The sequence below is a fragment of the Megalobrama amblycephala genome, linkage group LG22 (genome assembly GCF_018812025.1).
Source record: "Megalobrama amblycephala isolate DHTTF-2021 linkage group LG22, ASM1881202v1, whole genome shotgun sequence".
Taxonomy (NCBI): Eukaryota; Metazoa; Chordata; class Actinopteri; order Cypriniformes; family Xenocyprididae; genus Megalobrama; species Megalobrama amblycephala.
The window spans coordinates 23,571,556-23,588,913 of NC_063065.1; the positions used below are offsets into that span (position 1 = coordinate 23,571,556).

A 17,358-nucleotide genomic window follows, 5' to 3' on the forward strand; every position below is an offset into this window, starting at 1 on the left:
CATGATCCTCCTGTTTCTACACCTGCACTTACTTCCCTCGTCAGCTCCCCTTCATCACGGATCACCTGCACCTGGACTCTATTGTCAGCACTCCTATATAATGCACTCACTCCCTACACTCCTTGTCTGTCCTGAATGTTGGTTAATGTGTGTACTGTGTTCAACTCTCCTTTATGTGATTAAATACCCATTGTTTGTGGATATCTGACTACGCCTCATCTCTCCAGCATAGTACACCCGTAACACCAACATTTTAATTAAGCAATACAGTCATTTTTAAACAATAGTTGAGTTAAATAAAACTACCCAGCAGGTTGGGCAAACATTTAACCCTACCGCTGGGTTAAAACAACCCAATTGCTGGGTTTGTCCATTTTCAACCCAACTTTGGTTGTTTTTAACCCAGCATTTTTTAGAGTGTATAAATCTATCAATTTATAAAAGAAATGTGCCTTTAAATAGAAAAGAAAATCATAATTTTATAGGAAACTACTTTTTTGACCATTTTCCATTGTGGTACAGAGTTGCCATATGGCAACGTTTCCCTAAATACCCAACAATATTTCATGGTTAGAACTTAATGCATACCATAGAATAGAGGGTAATTTGTTATTTTAACTAAAATGCTAAAGTGTAAAATCTTAAACAAATGCTTTTTTTTTTTTTTTTTCCTCGGTAGGTCATTGATTGTTTTCTAAGAGAAAATACATTAATAAATGAATTTTAAAAATGCGAGTAGCATAATCATTTCTTTTATAAAACACCATTGAACATGTTTTTAAAGTTTCTGATTTTTCAGTTCAGACAGTTAAACACAGACCTCAGATATCATCAACTCTGGTCTGACAGATGGGGGAGCCAAAACTGTGTTGTGAAACGTCTCGGTTACGAGAAGTAATTTCTCGTTGCGTCGAGAAATTGACGCTGTGGGAACGCAATGCGTTATGTCGTCATGAAGCACGTGTGAAATCTGTCCAATGGAGAGACGAGACGTCAGAGGCGGGTGACGTCACAACCAGGAAACTATAAAGCACACTCAAACCAAGCAGCGCTAGCTTCAAGTGTCTGAAGTAGTCGCTTGACAAGCATGCAGGAAGTATGGCAGGATGACGCAACTTTCAAGGTAACCGAACTTTCAAGCGTTGCGTCGAGAAATTGACGCTGTGGGAACGTTAATACCCACACCGCCATAATGACCAATGCCTGTCTAGTGTGACTCGTCAGCACCAGACAGAACTCTGGCCCCAGGAGTGGAGCTCAGATCAAGATCATAAAACCTCATGAATGTATGCGGTGAGGACCAGCCTGCCGCATCACAAACATCTTGCAAAGATGCTCCGAGGAGCAGAGCTTTAGAGGCCGCCATACTCCTAGTGGAGTGGGCTCGGACTGCCAAAGGGGATGGCAGCCCGGCCGACCCATAAGCAAGCGGGATAGCCTCGTCTATCCATTTACTCATCCTCTGCTTAGACGCTGGGGCCCCTTTACTAGGGGACCCGAAAAGGACAAACAACTGTTCTGACTTACGCCACAGGGCAGCTCTGTGGACGTAAGCATCCAGTGCCCGAACTGGGCAAAGCAGATTAAGGCGTTCCTGGTCAGAATCCCTGAAGGGAGGAGGACAGAAGGCTTGCAGTACTAAGGGTCTCACTATATTGGTGGGGACCTTAGGAACGTACCCAGGTCTAGGATGAAGAAAAGCTTTCACCATACCGGGCGCAAATTCCAAGCACGACGGGGCAACCAAAAGAGCTTGCAAATCTCCTACTCTTTTAAGAGATGAAATAGCGAGAAGGAACAAAGTTTTTAAAGTTAAAAACTTGATAGGAACCTCCTCAATAGGCTCAAAGGGAGCTAAGGAAAGGCCCTAGAGCACCACAGCCAAATCCCAAGCTGGTACCCTCGTGCATACCGCAGGCCTCAACCTCAGTGTGCCACGGAGGAAGCGAGTAACAAGGGGGTCTCTCCCCAGAGAGCCACCTGCCAAAGGAATGTGGTAAGCTGCAATAGCTGCCACATAAACCTTTAAAGTGGAAGGAGACAAACCTGCAGAAAACTTCTCCTGCAGAAATTCCAACACTGCCCCAACTGGACAATAAACTGGATCTAACTGCCGACCACCGCACCAGGTGACAAACAGCTTCCATTTAAAAGCATACAGCTTCCTCGTGGAGGGAGCTCTAGAGGAAAGGATGGTACCCACAACCTCGGCTGAGAGACCAGAGTCTACGAGCTGGGCCCCCTCAGAGGCCAAGCCCACAGGTTCCAGAGTTCCGGGCGAGGGTGAAATATCGTGCCCCCCGCCTGGGACAAGAGGTCCCTCCTGACCGGAATCTCCCAAGGAGAGCCGTCTAGGATAGATACTAGGTCCGAAAACCAAACCCTGCCCGGCCAACGCGGGGCTATCAAGATGAGCCGGACCTGGTCCCGGCGAACTCTCTCTAAAACTCCCGGGAGCAGAGCAATCGGAGGAAAGGCGTACAGACGCAGCCTCGGCCACGTCTGTACCATGGCATCCAGTCCGAGAGGAGCTGGATGAGTGAGGGAGAACCAGAGTGGACAGTGAGACGTCTCTCGAGATGCAAACAGATCCACCTGAGCCCGACCGAACACTCCCCAAATTTGTAACACCACCTCGGGATGGAGCCTCCATTCCCCGGGCCTCAACCCCTGTCTTGACAGGATGTCTGCTCCTATGTTCTGGACCCCGGGAATGTATGCTGCACGAAGCGACAGCAACTTCCCCTGGGACCACAGGAGGATCTGGTGTGTCAGTCTGTAGAGTGGACGCGAACGCAGACCCCCCTGGTGATTTATATAGGCAACCACCGATGTGTTGTCTGACCGGACAAGAACATGGTGGCCCCTGAGGTCTGGGAGAAAAACTCTGAGAGCCAGAAAAACCGCCATCATCTCCAGACAGTTGATGTGCCAGGAGAGGTGGTGTTCGTTCCACAGACCTTGAGTCGAGTGTCCGTCTAGGACCGCCCCCCAACCGGTGAGGGAAGCATCCGTCGTTAGCGTCTTGCGACGACAAAGAGCTCCCAACACCGGACCTAGGGATAGAAACCAGGGTTTCTTCCACATGTCTAGGGCACGTAAGCATTGCCGCGTGACCTTGATCATGCGAAACGGGTTCTCCCTCGGAGAAAACCCCCTGGTTCTGAGCCACCACTGCAAGGGTCTCATGTACAGCAGATCAAAGGGAATCACGTTGGACGCCGCTGCCATCAGACCCAATATTCTCTGAAACTGTTTCACAGTGAGTGACTGGCCTAACTTTATCCGTTTTACGGTAGAAAGGATAGATTCTATGCGAGCAGGCGAAAGACGCGCCTGCATCACAACAGAGTCCCAAACTACGCCCAGAAAAGTGGTTCTCTGAGCTGGAGAAAGAACACTCTTCTTGGCGTTTAACCTTAACCCCAACTTTCTCATGTGGGCGAGAACGACATCTCGATGCCGAACCGCTAGCTGTTGTGATTGGGCTAATATCAGCCAATCGTCGATGTAATTGAGAATGCGAATGCCCTGCAAACGAAGTGGCGCCAAGGCTGCATCCACACATTTGGTGAAAGTGCGGGGTGATAACGCTAGGCCGAACGGAAGAACCCGATATTGGTAAGCTTTGCCCCCAAAAGCGAACCTCAGGAACTTCCTGTGATGTGGAAGGATGGACACATGGAAGTACGCGTCCTTGAGATCGATCGTGACAAACCAGTCCTCGGATCTGATTTGCGACACGATTTGCCTCAAAGTTAACATTTTGAACTTGAGCTTCATAACTGACTGGTTCAGCAGACGCAGATCCAAAATGGGACGCAACCCCCCATCCTTCTTCGGAACGATAAAATAGCGGCTGTAGAAACCGCTCTCTCTGTCGGGAGGAAGTACATGCTCTATGGCTCCCTTCTCCAACAGAGTTTTTACCTCCTGTTCCATAACCAGAGCCTGCTCGGGGCCCACCACGGTGGGCAGGACCCCCGCGAACCTGGGTGGGCGAGACCCGAACTGAATGGCATAGCCTTTTTCGACTGTACGCAGGACCCATTGAGAAATATTTGGCAGTAGCTTCCATGCTGTCAGATATTCTACTAAGGGAACCAGTCTCTCGAAACTGGCCTCTGGTGTAATTTGAACAGCCAAAACGGTGCCCTGAGGCGGCACACCAGCAGGGGGCGACCGAACTGACTGTTCCGAGACCCTCCTTAGAGGGGGCGAGCACCCCAGGGCCGCTACGTTTCCGGGCGGATACCTGGGTGTTTGCTCGCTGGGGACCACTGCGCCCTGAAGCACACGAGGTGGCAGGGTTGGCAGAATGGCCCCCTGAGGGCACTGAAGATAACTGGGCACCGTATACTGAGGTGTACGCCACTTCTCTCCAGTGGGGGCTGCCCTCAGGGTCCTGACACTTGCGGCGTCAGGACTTCTTTGCCGCAGCCTTCTTGGCGATAATGACGTTCCTCAGATCCGTCTTACCCCTAGAAGGCTGCGGCTGCGAGCGCCCCCCCGACCCCCCGAATCTCTGAGGAGGGGCACGGGTAGAAACGCTCTGCTTTTGATTAGCACGGTGCTGTTGTGAGGAGCTGGCTTTAGATGACTGGGGCTGCTGGTGTTGTGGAACAGCCCCAGGGGTGAAAGAGCGACGGGGAAGGAGCTTCTGGAACGCCGCCGCCTGCTTATTGGCTTCCTGAAACCTCTCGACGACCGAGTTGACAGCGTCGCCAAAGAGGCCAGGGGGCGCAAGCAGGGCGTCCATAAGGAAGTTTTTATCTTTGTCCTTGATAGAGCTTAAATGTAACCATAAGTGCCTCTCCGTGGCCACCAGCGCTGCCATAGCGCGACCCACAGATCTGGCTGTTTCCTTGGTGGAACGGAGAGCAAGGTCTGAAGCCCGACGTAGCTCATCGACTACGTCGGGTGTGATTCCCCCGCCCTCATCAATATCACCTAGCAGTTCCGCCTGGTAGGCCTGCAGCAACCCCATAGTATGAAGGCATGCTGCAGCCTGACCAGACGCTGAATAGGCTTTGCCCACCAAACCAGAGGTGACTCTTACTTGCTTAGTGGGCAGCGTCGGGGCCTTTAGGGACGATGTCGACTGTGGAGAGAGATAGCTCGCGAGCGTCTCCTCCACTTTTGGCATCGCCCCATAACCGTGCTCTTTGAGCCCCACTATCGATGCATAGTGCGTGGTCTGAGCACTATGCACCCGTTATGAGGCTGGTTTCTTCCAGGATCTCGACACCTCGGTGTGGAGATCTGGAAAAAACGGGAGACCCCGACACGGAGGTTGCGCTCTAGAGGGCAAAAAACGTTCATCCAACTTGCTTTTAGGACGAACATCCTGCCTCTCTGCTGGCCAGTTGATGTTTAATCTGGCAACAGCGCGAGTCACAACCTCCACCAACTCCTCATATGCAGGCGAGTGGGATGGCAAGTCCTCACTCTCAACAGTATCGATGCTCTCCACATCCAGCTCCTCAGAACTGGACACATTGAGCATCGGTGCTTGACCCAGTGTGGAAGGAACCGCAGTGCGTGCTTCCAAACACTGAGAAAAAGCACTGGATCTATCAGGTGAGGGCTGAGATAAGGCTGGGCCCGTCTCAAACCCCTCTGAAAGATCCATTTGCGAGCCCCAGGATATAGAACGCCGCTGTGCCTCGGCAGCAGCGGGACCCGAACCCTGGGGAACGCGAGCCTGAGCGCCCTCCTCAAAGAGCGCCAGGCGGGAACGGTGCGTCCCTAAAGGAAGCATCTCACAATGCTCACAGCCAGCACCCTCGAGCGCTGACTGTGCATGCTCCGCTCCCAAACAAGCAACACACATACCGTGTGAGTCCCCACTCGTAATATAGCGAGGGCAGGGATGCACACACGGTCTGAACTGCTTTTCTGCCATAATAATATATATATATATATATATATATATATATATCACAAACAACACCAAATAAGACAGACAAGTCACACAAAGCGCTACTGAAGACACAGAAGCTAGCGCTGCTTGGTTTGAGTGTGCTTTATAGTTTCCTGGTCGTGACGTCACCCGCCTCTGACGTCTCGTCTCTCCATTGGACGGATTTCACAAGTGCTTCATGACGACATAACGCGTTGCGTTCCCACAGCGTCAATTTCTCGAAGCAATGCGAGTTCCCTTGAAAGGGAATTGTAAATTTTCTTTTCAGTTACAACATACCATTTTAATATGCAATGAATTGCCAACAACACAAATAACATACTTTTTCAGGAAATTATTATAAATATACTTTTTTAGGGAATAGTTATATTGTTCATTGTTTCTGACTCATGTATTTTAATAAATAATGTTACATAAAGACAAGATAACAGTCAGTAACAAATGAAAAAATTACTTGCAATACTAGCACAAAGATACAAACAAGACACTATTTAGGAACAAAATACTATAATGTATAAATGTATAGATTATATTTGTAGATTAATCCTTATTAAAGATGAAGTTATTCAGTCAAGAGCAGATTTAAGCAGAGTGATTGACATTGACAGACAGCAGCAAGTGTATTAAAAGCTGCTGTCACCTTTAGACCAAATGCACAGATCTGACATGCATCAGATTTTCTCCCAAAAATGTACGTTCATATAAAACTTTTCATTTTAACACAGTTATGACTGCGCTTATGAGGATACTCTCCAAAATGGGCATTTTGACTTAAAATTGTGCGTAATTGTCCGTTCAAGCACAATAAGACGCAGAAGTGAACTCAGTTTGGTAATGCCAAATTGAGTTATTTTGCATCTTCTCTCGCTTGAATGGAATCTTTATGAATAATTGAATCCTTAAATTGGCAAGATTAAAAACACATGCATATGATAAACTTTCATGACAAGTCAAAAATAAAGCATTAAGCTGAAGGGGAATGGCACCGCTGGATAATATACAATCAAATCAAACAAAAATAATCATTTTTATTTGCTGATTAGCCCTGTTTTTCAGTGATCATGTTTATTTAAATTGTGAGTAAAATATGGGTTAAAATACAAGATTCCCTTCATGTCCTTAAATGTATGAGGAAATAAATAAATAAAAGATCTTTAAACTCAGTTATCTGGGAATTTAACCTTTTCAAAATAGAATAAAATAAATAAAATAAAACCTGAGATCCACATTTCTTGTTAGGGGAAATCCAGAGACTACAACAATTTTTTTGTTTTAACATGCACTTTAAACACTATGTTGTGTTAAATGTGAATATTCTTTGCTCAGTATATTGAAATTGACTAAAGGAGAATGTATTTTAATGTATTTATGAATAATCTATAGAATTAAATGTAATGTTTCATAAGGTTTGCATTTAATAAAGGAGATTTGGACCAATGTGAAGTTCACAGAAGCACACAGTTTCCATGAGTCTTATTCCAGGCAGTAATGTTATCAGAATTTCTTTCTTTCAATTTCTTGAGTTCTGCAGCATGAATCTCTTCAATCTCTTTGTATTTTCTCTTGATCTCCTCCATCTTCTGATTGCATTCCTCCATTGCCTTTTTCTGCTCAAGCAAAAGTTTATTTTCATTCATACATTTTTTGTTTAATTTCTTTCTGTCAGTCTGATCGCCTGATTGCAAGGATTTTTCTTCCCGAACATGCCAGTGTTCATCCTTTGATTTTCCCCTGGCTTTCTCTCTTTTAATGTAAATGATCTAAACAATCTCGATTTTTTCTTGTGTTTCTTTTTATCTGGATCAGATTCTCCTCCTGTTGTTCCTTGTTGTGTGTCAGTTTTTCCCACAAGACATTCTTCATACTCATCATTCTTAATTTCCTCAACATGTACTTTAGATTCACCTTGATCATGTGTTTGTTCTGTATCTGTTGTGACTTCATCCTCTGTCATTTTTTCAGTCTGATATTTTCTTAACAGTGTATTCTCTCTCTCCAAAAATTGAAAATCTCTAACTTTTGCTTTTTCTTCCTCTAGTTTCTCCTTCATTTCTTTGATTTCAGACTCATATTTGGCTTTAATGGCCTCCATCTGCCGTCTGCTCTCCTCTTCTCTCTCTCTATTGTTCTGCATGAGTCTGAATGCTCTCTCTGCCTCCTGAAACATTTTGTCATTGTAGAAAGTTTGTTTATTACTCCACATCATCTTATTGATCTTCTTTAACAGACTCTCGACCTGATCAGGGTCCTTCTGTTTATTATTGAACACATGAAATCTTCCTCCACAGTCATGGATCAGTTTCTGGACATGTGGATCTCCTTCTTTAATGTAATCTTCAATACTTTGATCTGTTAGATCGTCTCCCCGTGTGAACAGCACCATAGTGTAGGCCTCTGCTTTCTGTCCGAAGGTCATCTTGATGAGCTGAAGTGTTTCTCTCTCTTCTTGTGTGATCGGGCCGACGGCGATGACCAGCAGAAACATGTGTGGTCCTGGAGCTGATAGTTCAAAGCATCTCATGATCTCCTGTTGAACTTCTTCATTGCTGTGGCTTGTGTCAAAGAGTCCTGGTGTGTCCACAACAGTCACGGCTCGGCCACAGACCTCCCCGGTCTCTTTTTGGCAGGTCAACAAAAAAACTTGAACAGCGTTGGCCAATACTGAGCCGGCATTCGAACGTAAAAACACCGAAGCTCTGCAACAAAAATAGCATATGAGAATGACAGGGGAGAGACTAATTTGTTAAATAAAGTCATTATTTTTGTTTACCTTTTGCACACAAAAAGTATTTTCGTTGCTTCATAATATTAAGATTGAAAAGTTTAGAAGATCTTACAAGATTTAAATTCATCTGAGATTATGAAAACAAGTGGTAAGATATGGTAAAATATATTACAATAAATAATATATTTATGTCAAACCAAAAATAATCTATTCAGCTAAAAAAACATATTTATGCTACAATTTAGTATCACGAAATTATCAAATTTGCATTGGTTTTATTGGCGTGTCTGAAACAATGCCAAACTTAAACTTTAGTTTGATAGGGAATGAACTGACAAACGCAGTCACTTGAAAAGCATCAGCTAAATGCTGAGCTACATGTACTTGTTCTTATTAAGTCATTTTATGACCTTTTTATCAGGTAAAGTTTAAAGTGCTAAAAACAAAAACAGATATAAACAATAAAAACAATATCAGTTTGAAATGTAATTCTACTCAGGTAAGAGTCACTTCAGAGCTGAAATCGTAATATGGCCCCATTTCTTACATGATTTCTAATACTGGCGACTGTTGGTCATACAGGTATTTTCCTACATATTTTCTTACATTTCTATTAACTTCTCATTGAAATTACATATTTTTTTTCAAGGTATTTGAAGTCTTTCTACACCTGTTCATTCACAGAGTCAGAGAAATTAACCAATCTCTGCTCCCCCTCCTGGACGGATCAGGGATAACTACAAACAAGATTTAAAGGGTTAGTTCACCCAAAAATGAAAATTCTGTCATTTATTACTCACCCTCATGCCGTTTCACTCCCGTAAGACCTTCATTAATCTTCGGAACACAAATTGAGATATTTTAGTTGAAATCTGATGGCTCCGTGAGGCCTTCATAGGGAGCAATGACATTTCCTCTCTCAAGATCCATTAATGTACTAAAAACACATCTAAATCAGTTCATGTGAGTACAGTGGTTCAATATTAATATTATAAAGCCACGAGAATATTTTTGGTGTGCCAAAAACAACAAAATAACGACTTATTTAGTGATGGCCGATTTCAAAACACTTCAGGAAGATTCGGAGCACAATGAATCAGCGTATTGAATCATGATTCGGATCGCATGTCAAACCCGCCAAACTGCTGAAATCACGTGACTTTGGCGCTCCGAACAGCTGATTCGATACGCTGATTCATTTATGCTCCGATGCTTCATCTAGCACTGTTTTGAAATCTGCCATCACTAAATAAGTTGTTATTTTGTTTTTTTGGGGGCACCAAAAATATTCTCGTGGCTTTATAATATTAATATTGAACCACTGTACTCACATGAACTGATTTAAATATGTTTTTAGTACCTTTATGGATCTTGAGAGAGGAAATGTCATTGCTCCCTATGGAGACCTCACGGAGCCATTGGATTTCAACAAAAATATCTTAATTTGTGTTCTGAAGATGAATGAAGGTCTTACGGGTGTGGAACGACATGAGGGTGAGTAATAAATGACAGAATTTTCATTTTTGGGTGAACGAACCCTTTAAGGTCTTTTCTTGTGGGATTTCAACACCTGCTATTTGTTTATTCATTAGATTTCATATATTTCTAATATGTAGGCCTATTTCCTTGATGTGAATCATATAATTAACAGTTTAAATCAGAGTGCTCTATATATTTGGTCATATAATTTTCCATAATTTATCACAATTCACTTACTCTCTGCTAATCTATTATGTTTATTTTAGTGTTTTCTTCATAATAAAATCACATCTCAGTAGTTTGCTTTGAAACCTTTTTCTCTGTTGTTCATCTCTAATCATTTTTACCTGTATCTATTGATATTTTAAATAGCAAGATGTAGTTTTTTTTCTCTCCTCTCCTCTCTTCATTGTTTATTGTGTGTTGTGTGTCTATGATTGTGTATTACTGCAGCTTTGAGTCCAAAACAAATTTCCTGAAAAGGACAATAAAGTATACTCTAACACTAACTCTAATCTTGCATGAGGAGAGATTTCAGTCTCGGCTATAGAGTCTAATTTTTTCAAAGGGAAAAATAGAGAAAAATGAAATGAAAAGACCAACTAAAATGCTTAATTCAAAACTGCAGCTATTTACTGTGGTAGTGTTCATTCCAGCAAGCCAAATGAGAGCATGTGACATATGTTAAAGTCTTTTCAGTCATTAACAAGTTGTCCCATTATTATGCTGCTGTTTATTACTTCAATATATCAATAGCAATGGACTCTGCCAGATCAAGAGGAAGATGAGGGATTTGATCATGACTAACTTTAGCATGTTCAATGTTGAGAACAGTTTTGCTTCTTCATAAAGCATTCTAAAATTTGGAAGAGCCTGAATATTTTTTAATATAACTCTAATTGTGTTTGACTGAAAGAAGAAAGTCATATACACCTAAGATAGCTTGAGTAAATCGTGGGATAATTTTCATTTGGGTGAATTATCCCTTTAAGTTATATCAAATAAGAAACAGTTCTTGGATTGTAAGGTCTTGTTCTTTTAAACAGTTTGTTACAAAAAAATAAAATAAAATAAATAAATAGTGTTCTCAGCATTTTGACAAAAGAGGAACAAGACATTTCTGCACATTTAAGCATTTTAACATCCTGGAACTAGTTGCCCAGTTAATGTTAAAATGCTTAAATGTGCAGAATTATCTTGTTACACTTTTCACTGTAAAACTTCTGAGTTTGAAACAGCTAGTCTTTATTGTAAAGTGCTTTATAAATAGAAGTTTTGGTTTTAATTTACTAGTATAACCCTGCTTCTCTACCAAAGAATGAGAACATTGGGTCTCATGCACTCAAAAAAATGAATTGTTGGATTTACTTAAAAAATAAGTGTCAACTATTTAGTTGAATGAACAAAAGAATTCAAGTAAAGCTGACAAAATTTCTTTGAGTAAATACAAATCATTTGAATGTCACTGTTACATAATATTTATATGTGCAGTTTACTTAATAATGATATGTTGATTTTTTGTATAATCATTTGAAATAAAAAGGATACAACATATCAGAATATAGCTCCTCACCCCAAAATGCACTCAAAAAATAACTAATTGAACAAACTCAATTGAATTGAGAGCAGAAATTTCATCCTATAAACATGCGTATATGAGTGCACACAGCCTAAACACAGGCGACACTCTTCTGCATGATGGTAACCAAAACATTCAAAAACATTACAGAAACTACTCTAAATGTCCAACATAACTGAACATTAAACACTAACATAAACTAACAACATCTTTCCCTTTACTGAAAAACACATAAAATAACACTTTAATCCCTAAATTTACTCTCCTAATGCAGTCCCTTGCAAAGCATGCTGGGAACTACGGATCCAGTGCACAGTTAGTTATGTCAACAAAAATGTGTGCGTTTCACACAGCAATGTTAAGTTGACTGAACAAACACACACTTACTAAGTAAAGCTGACAATATTCAATTTTAGTAGAAACAACAAAGTTAAATTACGTTCATGTAGTTACATGAGTTTTTTTAAGTAATGTGAACAAGGGTGGTTTGAGTGAAACTAACAACAGTGAAAGTTCATTTTTTTGAGTGTGCATGTGTACGCACAAACTGATATTTTAAGAAAAAATCACGTTAGCTACTTCACAAAATAGTGTTTTTCTCTGAGGCATGGTAAAAGCATAGTACTCTCTGAAAATCAAGAAAACTAGATTTAAACCATTAGAATAAATGTGCTGAGCTAATTAGTTTTCTGTCTATAAATATATCAAAACAGTTGTTCTCTTGTCTATTAAAACATGTAAATATTAAGGTGTCTTTGGTGTTTCCATGGTTTCTACAAAATAAACCCGGAAACCGAGGGTAACGCGGGTATGACGCAATTGACAGGTGACTCATTACTCGTCCCGGAGCCTTGGTTAAAATTGCAATTTTCTCGCGATTTACAATTAGTTGTAAACATTTGGGATACTGCAACAACTATTCAATAAAATCGATAATAATCGATAATGAAAATCATCGACACTCTCGACTACTCGGGTCTGCCCACCGTGCACTGAAAACATCTGACAGTTGCGTCAACTAGAGTGCCTCAGGGATGACCTGTTTTTGTAGGCCATCCCGGAAGTTAGCGGCGCACGGGTTCCCTTGATCGAAAGCCTATGCATTTTTCCCATAGACTTTTGAAAAATCGCAGAAAATAAGCTCTGTGTTTAACAAAGGGTTATGACACTTACACGTTTTGTCTATCAAGATAATCTTTACAAGTTAACACAACATTTATAGATTTTGAAGCCTAAATAAAGTCGTCAGATATAAAAGGCTAACAGTAGGCTATAAACGGACTACAGCACACCATGGTTGCGGATCAACGTCGTCACCACCAAGCGTCCTCAAACTGTATTTAGAAAACAACTTTATTTAAAAACATGCTCGCTGATTATGATCTGTGCTGTTATGAATACTTATCCACTTTTTCATGAGAAATGCTGTCCAAATGTCCTGTTTTTAATGATGACGTCTAAAGTCCCCGCCAAAGGAAGTAGTCCCTTTTAGCAATTTGTTAGCAACCGCCGATTTGAAGACACAGTAAAAGTTAAAAAAATCACAAGTGGGTTATAACTGGTGTGTTTTATGTCATAGATCAAAACGTGAAAATATTTAGAGGCTTTGTGAACCACAGACTTATTTCAGGCGATTTAGCAAAAACCCATTCAAAAAACCCTAACTCGCTTCCGGGTTTTGCCTACAAAAATGTGTCATCCCTGAGGCACTCTATTACAGCACTTAATGAAGCATTTCTTTGGACAAAAATGCATCTAAAAATGCAAAAAATAATGAAGGAATCAGCTGCAGGAAAGGTACGTGATTCAAGCTGTCCAAAACATGAGAATTCTTTATTTTAAGCTTCAAGCTAATGCATTAGTGTAATGGCTTACCCCGTCAGGTGCTTTAAAAGATGCATGTCCTCAGTGTAAAACGTTCAATTTACGCCTATATCCTTATCTGTAAATGTTACAAATTCACGCAAATATTTCCAGTTTGCATAAAGGCTTGTCCTGACAGTCTGCGTTTAACTTCAAACTTTACTGAGTGTGCAATCTTCAGTAGCTCTGAATGAAACTCTATGCTTTTGGACCTTTCAAAATATTTGGTCCACTTCTCATGTGCTTGCAGATCACAGATCACTGTTAGCTATACCTTTCTGTGAATTCCTTCAGGTTGGTGACCTGATCAAAGCACTTTGACTTGGGTAAAGTTGGTTTTATATTCTCACATTCGAAAATCCGTATTCAATAGCCTTGTTAATCACACTACATTGGACATTCAGTGGACATTCACAAGTAAATATGCCATTAAAACAATACTTGCCTATTTTGATCGACTGTGAAAAATGTTGTAAGTTGACAATCGTTGGTTGTCAATATCATGTCGCTGCTTAAAATTCGCAAACATTAATTTATTGCACATTTATTGGAAAGTCTGAATTTATCAGAAGTCCGAATGTGCGAATATAAAACCAACTTTACCCAAGTGGCACTTTGCATAATCAATGGACTATATGCACGGTTACTTCCTGGTTGTCGTTAAGCCAGCTCGGGCATTTCCGGTAAACTGTTAGCTGTTCATTCTGTAGTTGCTGTACATCGACACAAAACTATCAATCCCTAGTGAAAAAAAAAAAAGTATACTTTATTGTATTTTAAATATATTCTCTTTTTCTATAGTACATTGCAAATATACTAACAAAAAAAATTTACTATCTCTAAACATATAAATAGTATATTAGTATCATATTTTCACAATACAACTTTTAACACACTTTAAAATAATTGTTCTTTAGTATATTTTCTAAAAAAATATATTTTAGAAAAATATACTTGAAGTGTAAGTTCAGTTTATTTTTTGAAAGTGTATTTATTTGCACTTTATAAAAATATATTTGAGGTATATTTTAACTGTGTACTGAAAATGATCATTGTAACAATGCACTGAAAGTATATATATATATATATAAAAAAAAACATTATTTAATATCCTGAAGTTGTAGTGTGTCTAAAGTTAAATTTGATTATATTTTTAAGTTTACTTATTCATCCTTGGAATTCATTTTATTACTTGTGCTTATTTATTTCAGTATGAATGCATTACAAGCCCATTTAGTATATGCAGTGTAGCCTATAATTTCCATATATGTGTAAATGCTTATTAAGTTTACACTGGCAGAATCATTTTAAAATCGTACACACAAATCTATATTAAACAACACACCAGCAGTACAAGTAACGTTACATGTGAAAAATTATGTTGAACTTGAGACTTCGGAATTCAAATGTCTCTTCAACTTGGTCTGTGACCAGTCAGATTTTGTTGCTCAGTGCCTTCAGCCAATCAGAGCTGCTGACATCACGGTCCACATCTGGTAAGCTAACTTAGCTAGCCATGTGCTTGTTAGTGTGCTTGTTAATGAGCAGTTCATAAAATAAAAAAGGATCTTGCATTATTACAATTGCCACCTATATATTTCATATGTAAGATAGTACAATGGTACATATTTAAGATAGGATTGTGGTACATTATAGTCTAACAATAGCTTACATTACTCCTGTAATGTTAAGTTACAGAGATTGCAGGTGATAGCAGGCCAGCTACTGTAGCTACATCTCTCATATTGATATTGACCTAACTATTAATGCTAGAGTCAGAGATTGTGTATATACTGTCTCGTTTTTAATGCATCTCTCTCTCACACACTGCTCTGTTAAAGTATGGGTGCAATCATATATTAATTCTCATGATGTATTATTACAAATGTAAAAATATGTTTATGGTTATATTATTTCCATTTTCCACAGGTGCATTGATGAGCATCAGTGATGCAGTGGACAACTGTGAGGTTGATCACATCCACATGCCCCTGAACTGTGATGCAGAAACACAATAGGAGGATCCATCTGTCTCTGACCACAACTACACTTCAAAATGACAACTCAATCTGAAGCCACCTATATCTGATATGAGAATGAAATGCATTGAGCTGGCGCCATTGTACACAACTCTGCTGAGAAACAACCACCATTCATTCAGCCGCTGAGCACCTTACCAATACATACACCAACAGCTTCCAGCTACACACTTGGGATCAGCTCCTGACGACTCTGATGAAGCTGCGTCTTAATTTATTCCAGGGTGATCTTGCTGAAAGTTTTAGTGTTTCTAAACCTGGTGTTGTGATAAATTCATAACTGCAAATTCAGGTTCCCTTTCGATACTTCACTCGTACTGCGTATGGGGAAAAGTCTCCCTTTTTCCCCGTCACTGAAGCCTTTTCCAATAACGCAGTGTAACTGCATCGTCATTGGTTCACTCATAGACAAGTTGTTGAACCAATGACGGCGCGGCATAGCTGCGCGACCTATGGCGAGAGAGCGCGCGAACTTTCCCGCCGAAATGGGCGGGGTAAGGGGCTATATAAGCAGGCGTTTCGCCATAGGATTTCAGTCCTTTCTCCTTCAGCGACGACAACGCATCTCCTCGCTGATCTCCGCCTGAAGCCTGAGGAAGCTCGCCGCCTTCGAGAAGCTCCCGCCGCCGTCTGAAGAGGCCCCGCAGCGGACCCAGCTGAACTCGCCGGTCGGAGACAGCGCCGGCGCCCTCGCTGACTGCCGCCCCGAGCGGCGCCCTCGCTGACTGCCGCCCCGAGCGCCGTCCTCGAGACGCCCGCCTCCCGCTCCCGCTTCCGGCCGCCTTCTCAGCGTGTCTCCTGCCGCCATCCGGTGCGCCCCTTGAGAGCTTTCCCGCGGCTTATTGCCGCTCTAAAAGAGCGTTTCCTCAGCGGTTCTACCGCTCTAAAAGAGCTTCCGCGGCCCTCGCCGCTCTAAAAAGAGCCCCCCAATCGCCGTTATAACGGCGGCGGCGTTGCTGCAAATGCCGCGCCACTCTTGTGGCATGTGCAGAGCCCCTCTGCACGATGATGACGGACACAGCGAGTGTGTCGCGTGCCTGGGCAAGTCCCACGCCGACGGCGCGCTCGCTGGAGCCTCATGCCCGCACTGCGAGAGCATGAGCCTCGGTTCTCTGCGCTCCCGGGTCGCCTTCTTCACTGAAGGCGATCTCGCCGCTCGCGCCCTCCCGTCTCCTTCCTCCCGCGAGCCGGCCAGGAAGAGACAGCGGGGTAGAGCGACTCAGCGCCCGGAGTTGTGCGAGCTCACGTCGGCCCAGCCCCCGCGTGCCTCGCCTTCTCCCCCGAGAGAACATTCTCCCGTCATGTTCTCCTGACCAGAGCAGCGTCCCTCTGCAGATGCGAGCGACCTCGTCTCGTTTGGAGGATCTGACGAAGAGCCGGATGACTCCATGTCTCTTGCGGCTTCTGAAGCGGAAGGATGGGCTGGCGAGCCGGACGACCCTGCTCCCCCGCCTCGTCTGGAGCCCATTGATCACGGCCAGGGTATGGATGCCGAGCTCTTCCGCATCCTATCCAGAGCAGTGGAAGAGCTAGACCTCGACTGGGCCCCTCCGGAGGAGCCATCGCGTAGCCGCCTGGATGAGTGGTTCCTGCCAGGTCGCCGCCAAGCCCCTCGCCAGCGTTCCGCTCCATTTTTTCCTGAGGTGCACGAGGAGCTTACGAAGTCGTGGCGCGCTCCGTACTCCGCCCGCCTCCACACAACACACCGTTCTGCCCTCACTGCTGTCGACGGCGCAGAAGAGAAGGGCTA

At 42.6% G+C, this 17,358-nt stretch overlaps 2 protein-coding genes across 2 annotated transcripts; both read right to left on the reverse strand.

Annotated features, from left to right (window-relative positions):
• Window positions 1–2,226: 2,226 nt before the first annotated feature.
• On the reverse strand, window positions 2,227–4,837 carry LOC125257733. Its single transcript, XM_048174384.1, has 2 exons — window positions 4,436–4,837; window positions 2,227–4,326 (listed from the first exon to the last, which is right to left on the reverse strand). Exons 1-2 carry the CDS (start codon window positions 4,835–4,837, stop codon window positions 2,227–2,229), a joined length of 2,502 nt encoding a protein of 833 aa, XP_048030341.1.
• A 2,531-nt stretch (window positions 4,838–7,368) lies between these two features.
• On the reverse strand, window positions 7,369–16,416 carry LOC125257734 (GTPase IMAP family member 7-like). Its single transcript, XM_048174385.1, has 3 exons — window positions 16,170–16,416; window positions 7,941–8,539; window positions 7,369–7,530 (listed from the first exon to the last, which is right to left on the reverse strand). The coding sequence occupies exons 1-3, from the start codon at window positions 16,414–16,416 to the stop codon at window positions 7,369–7,371; spliced, it is 1,008 nt and encodes a 335-aa protein (XP_048030342.1).
• Window positions 16,417–17,358: the final 942 nt, after the last annotated feature.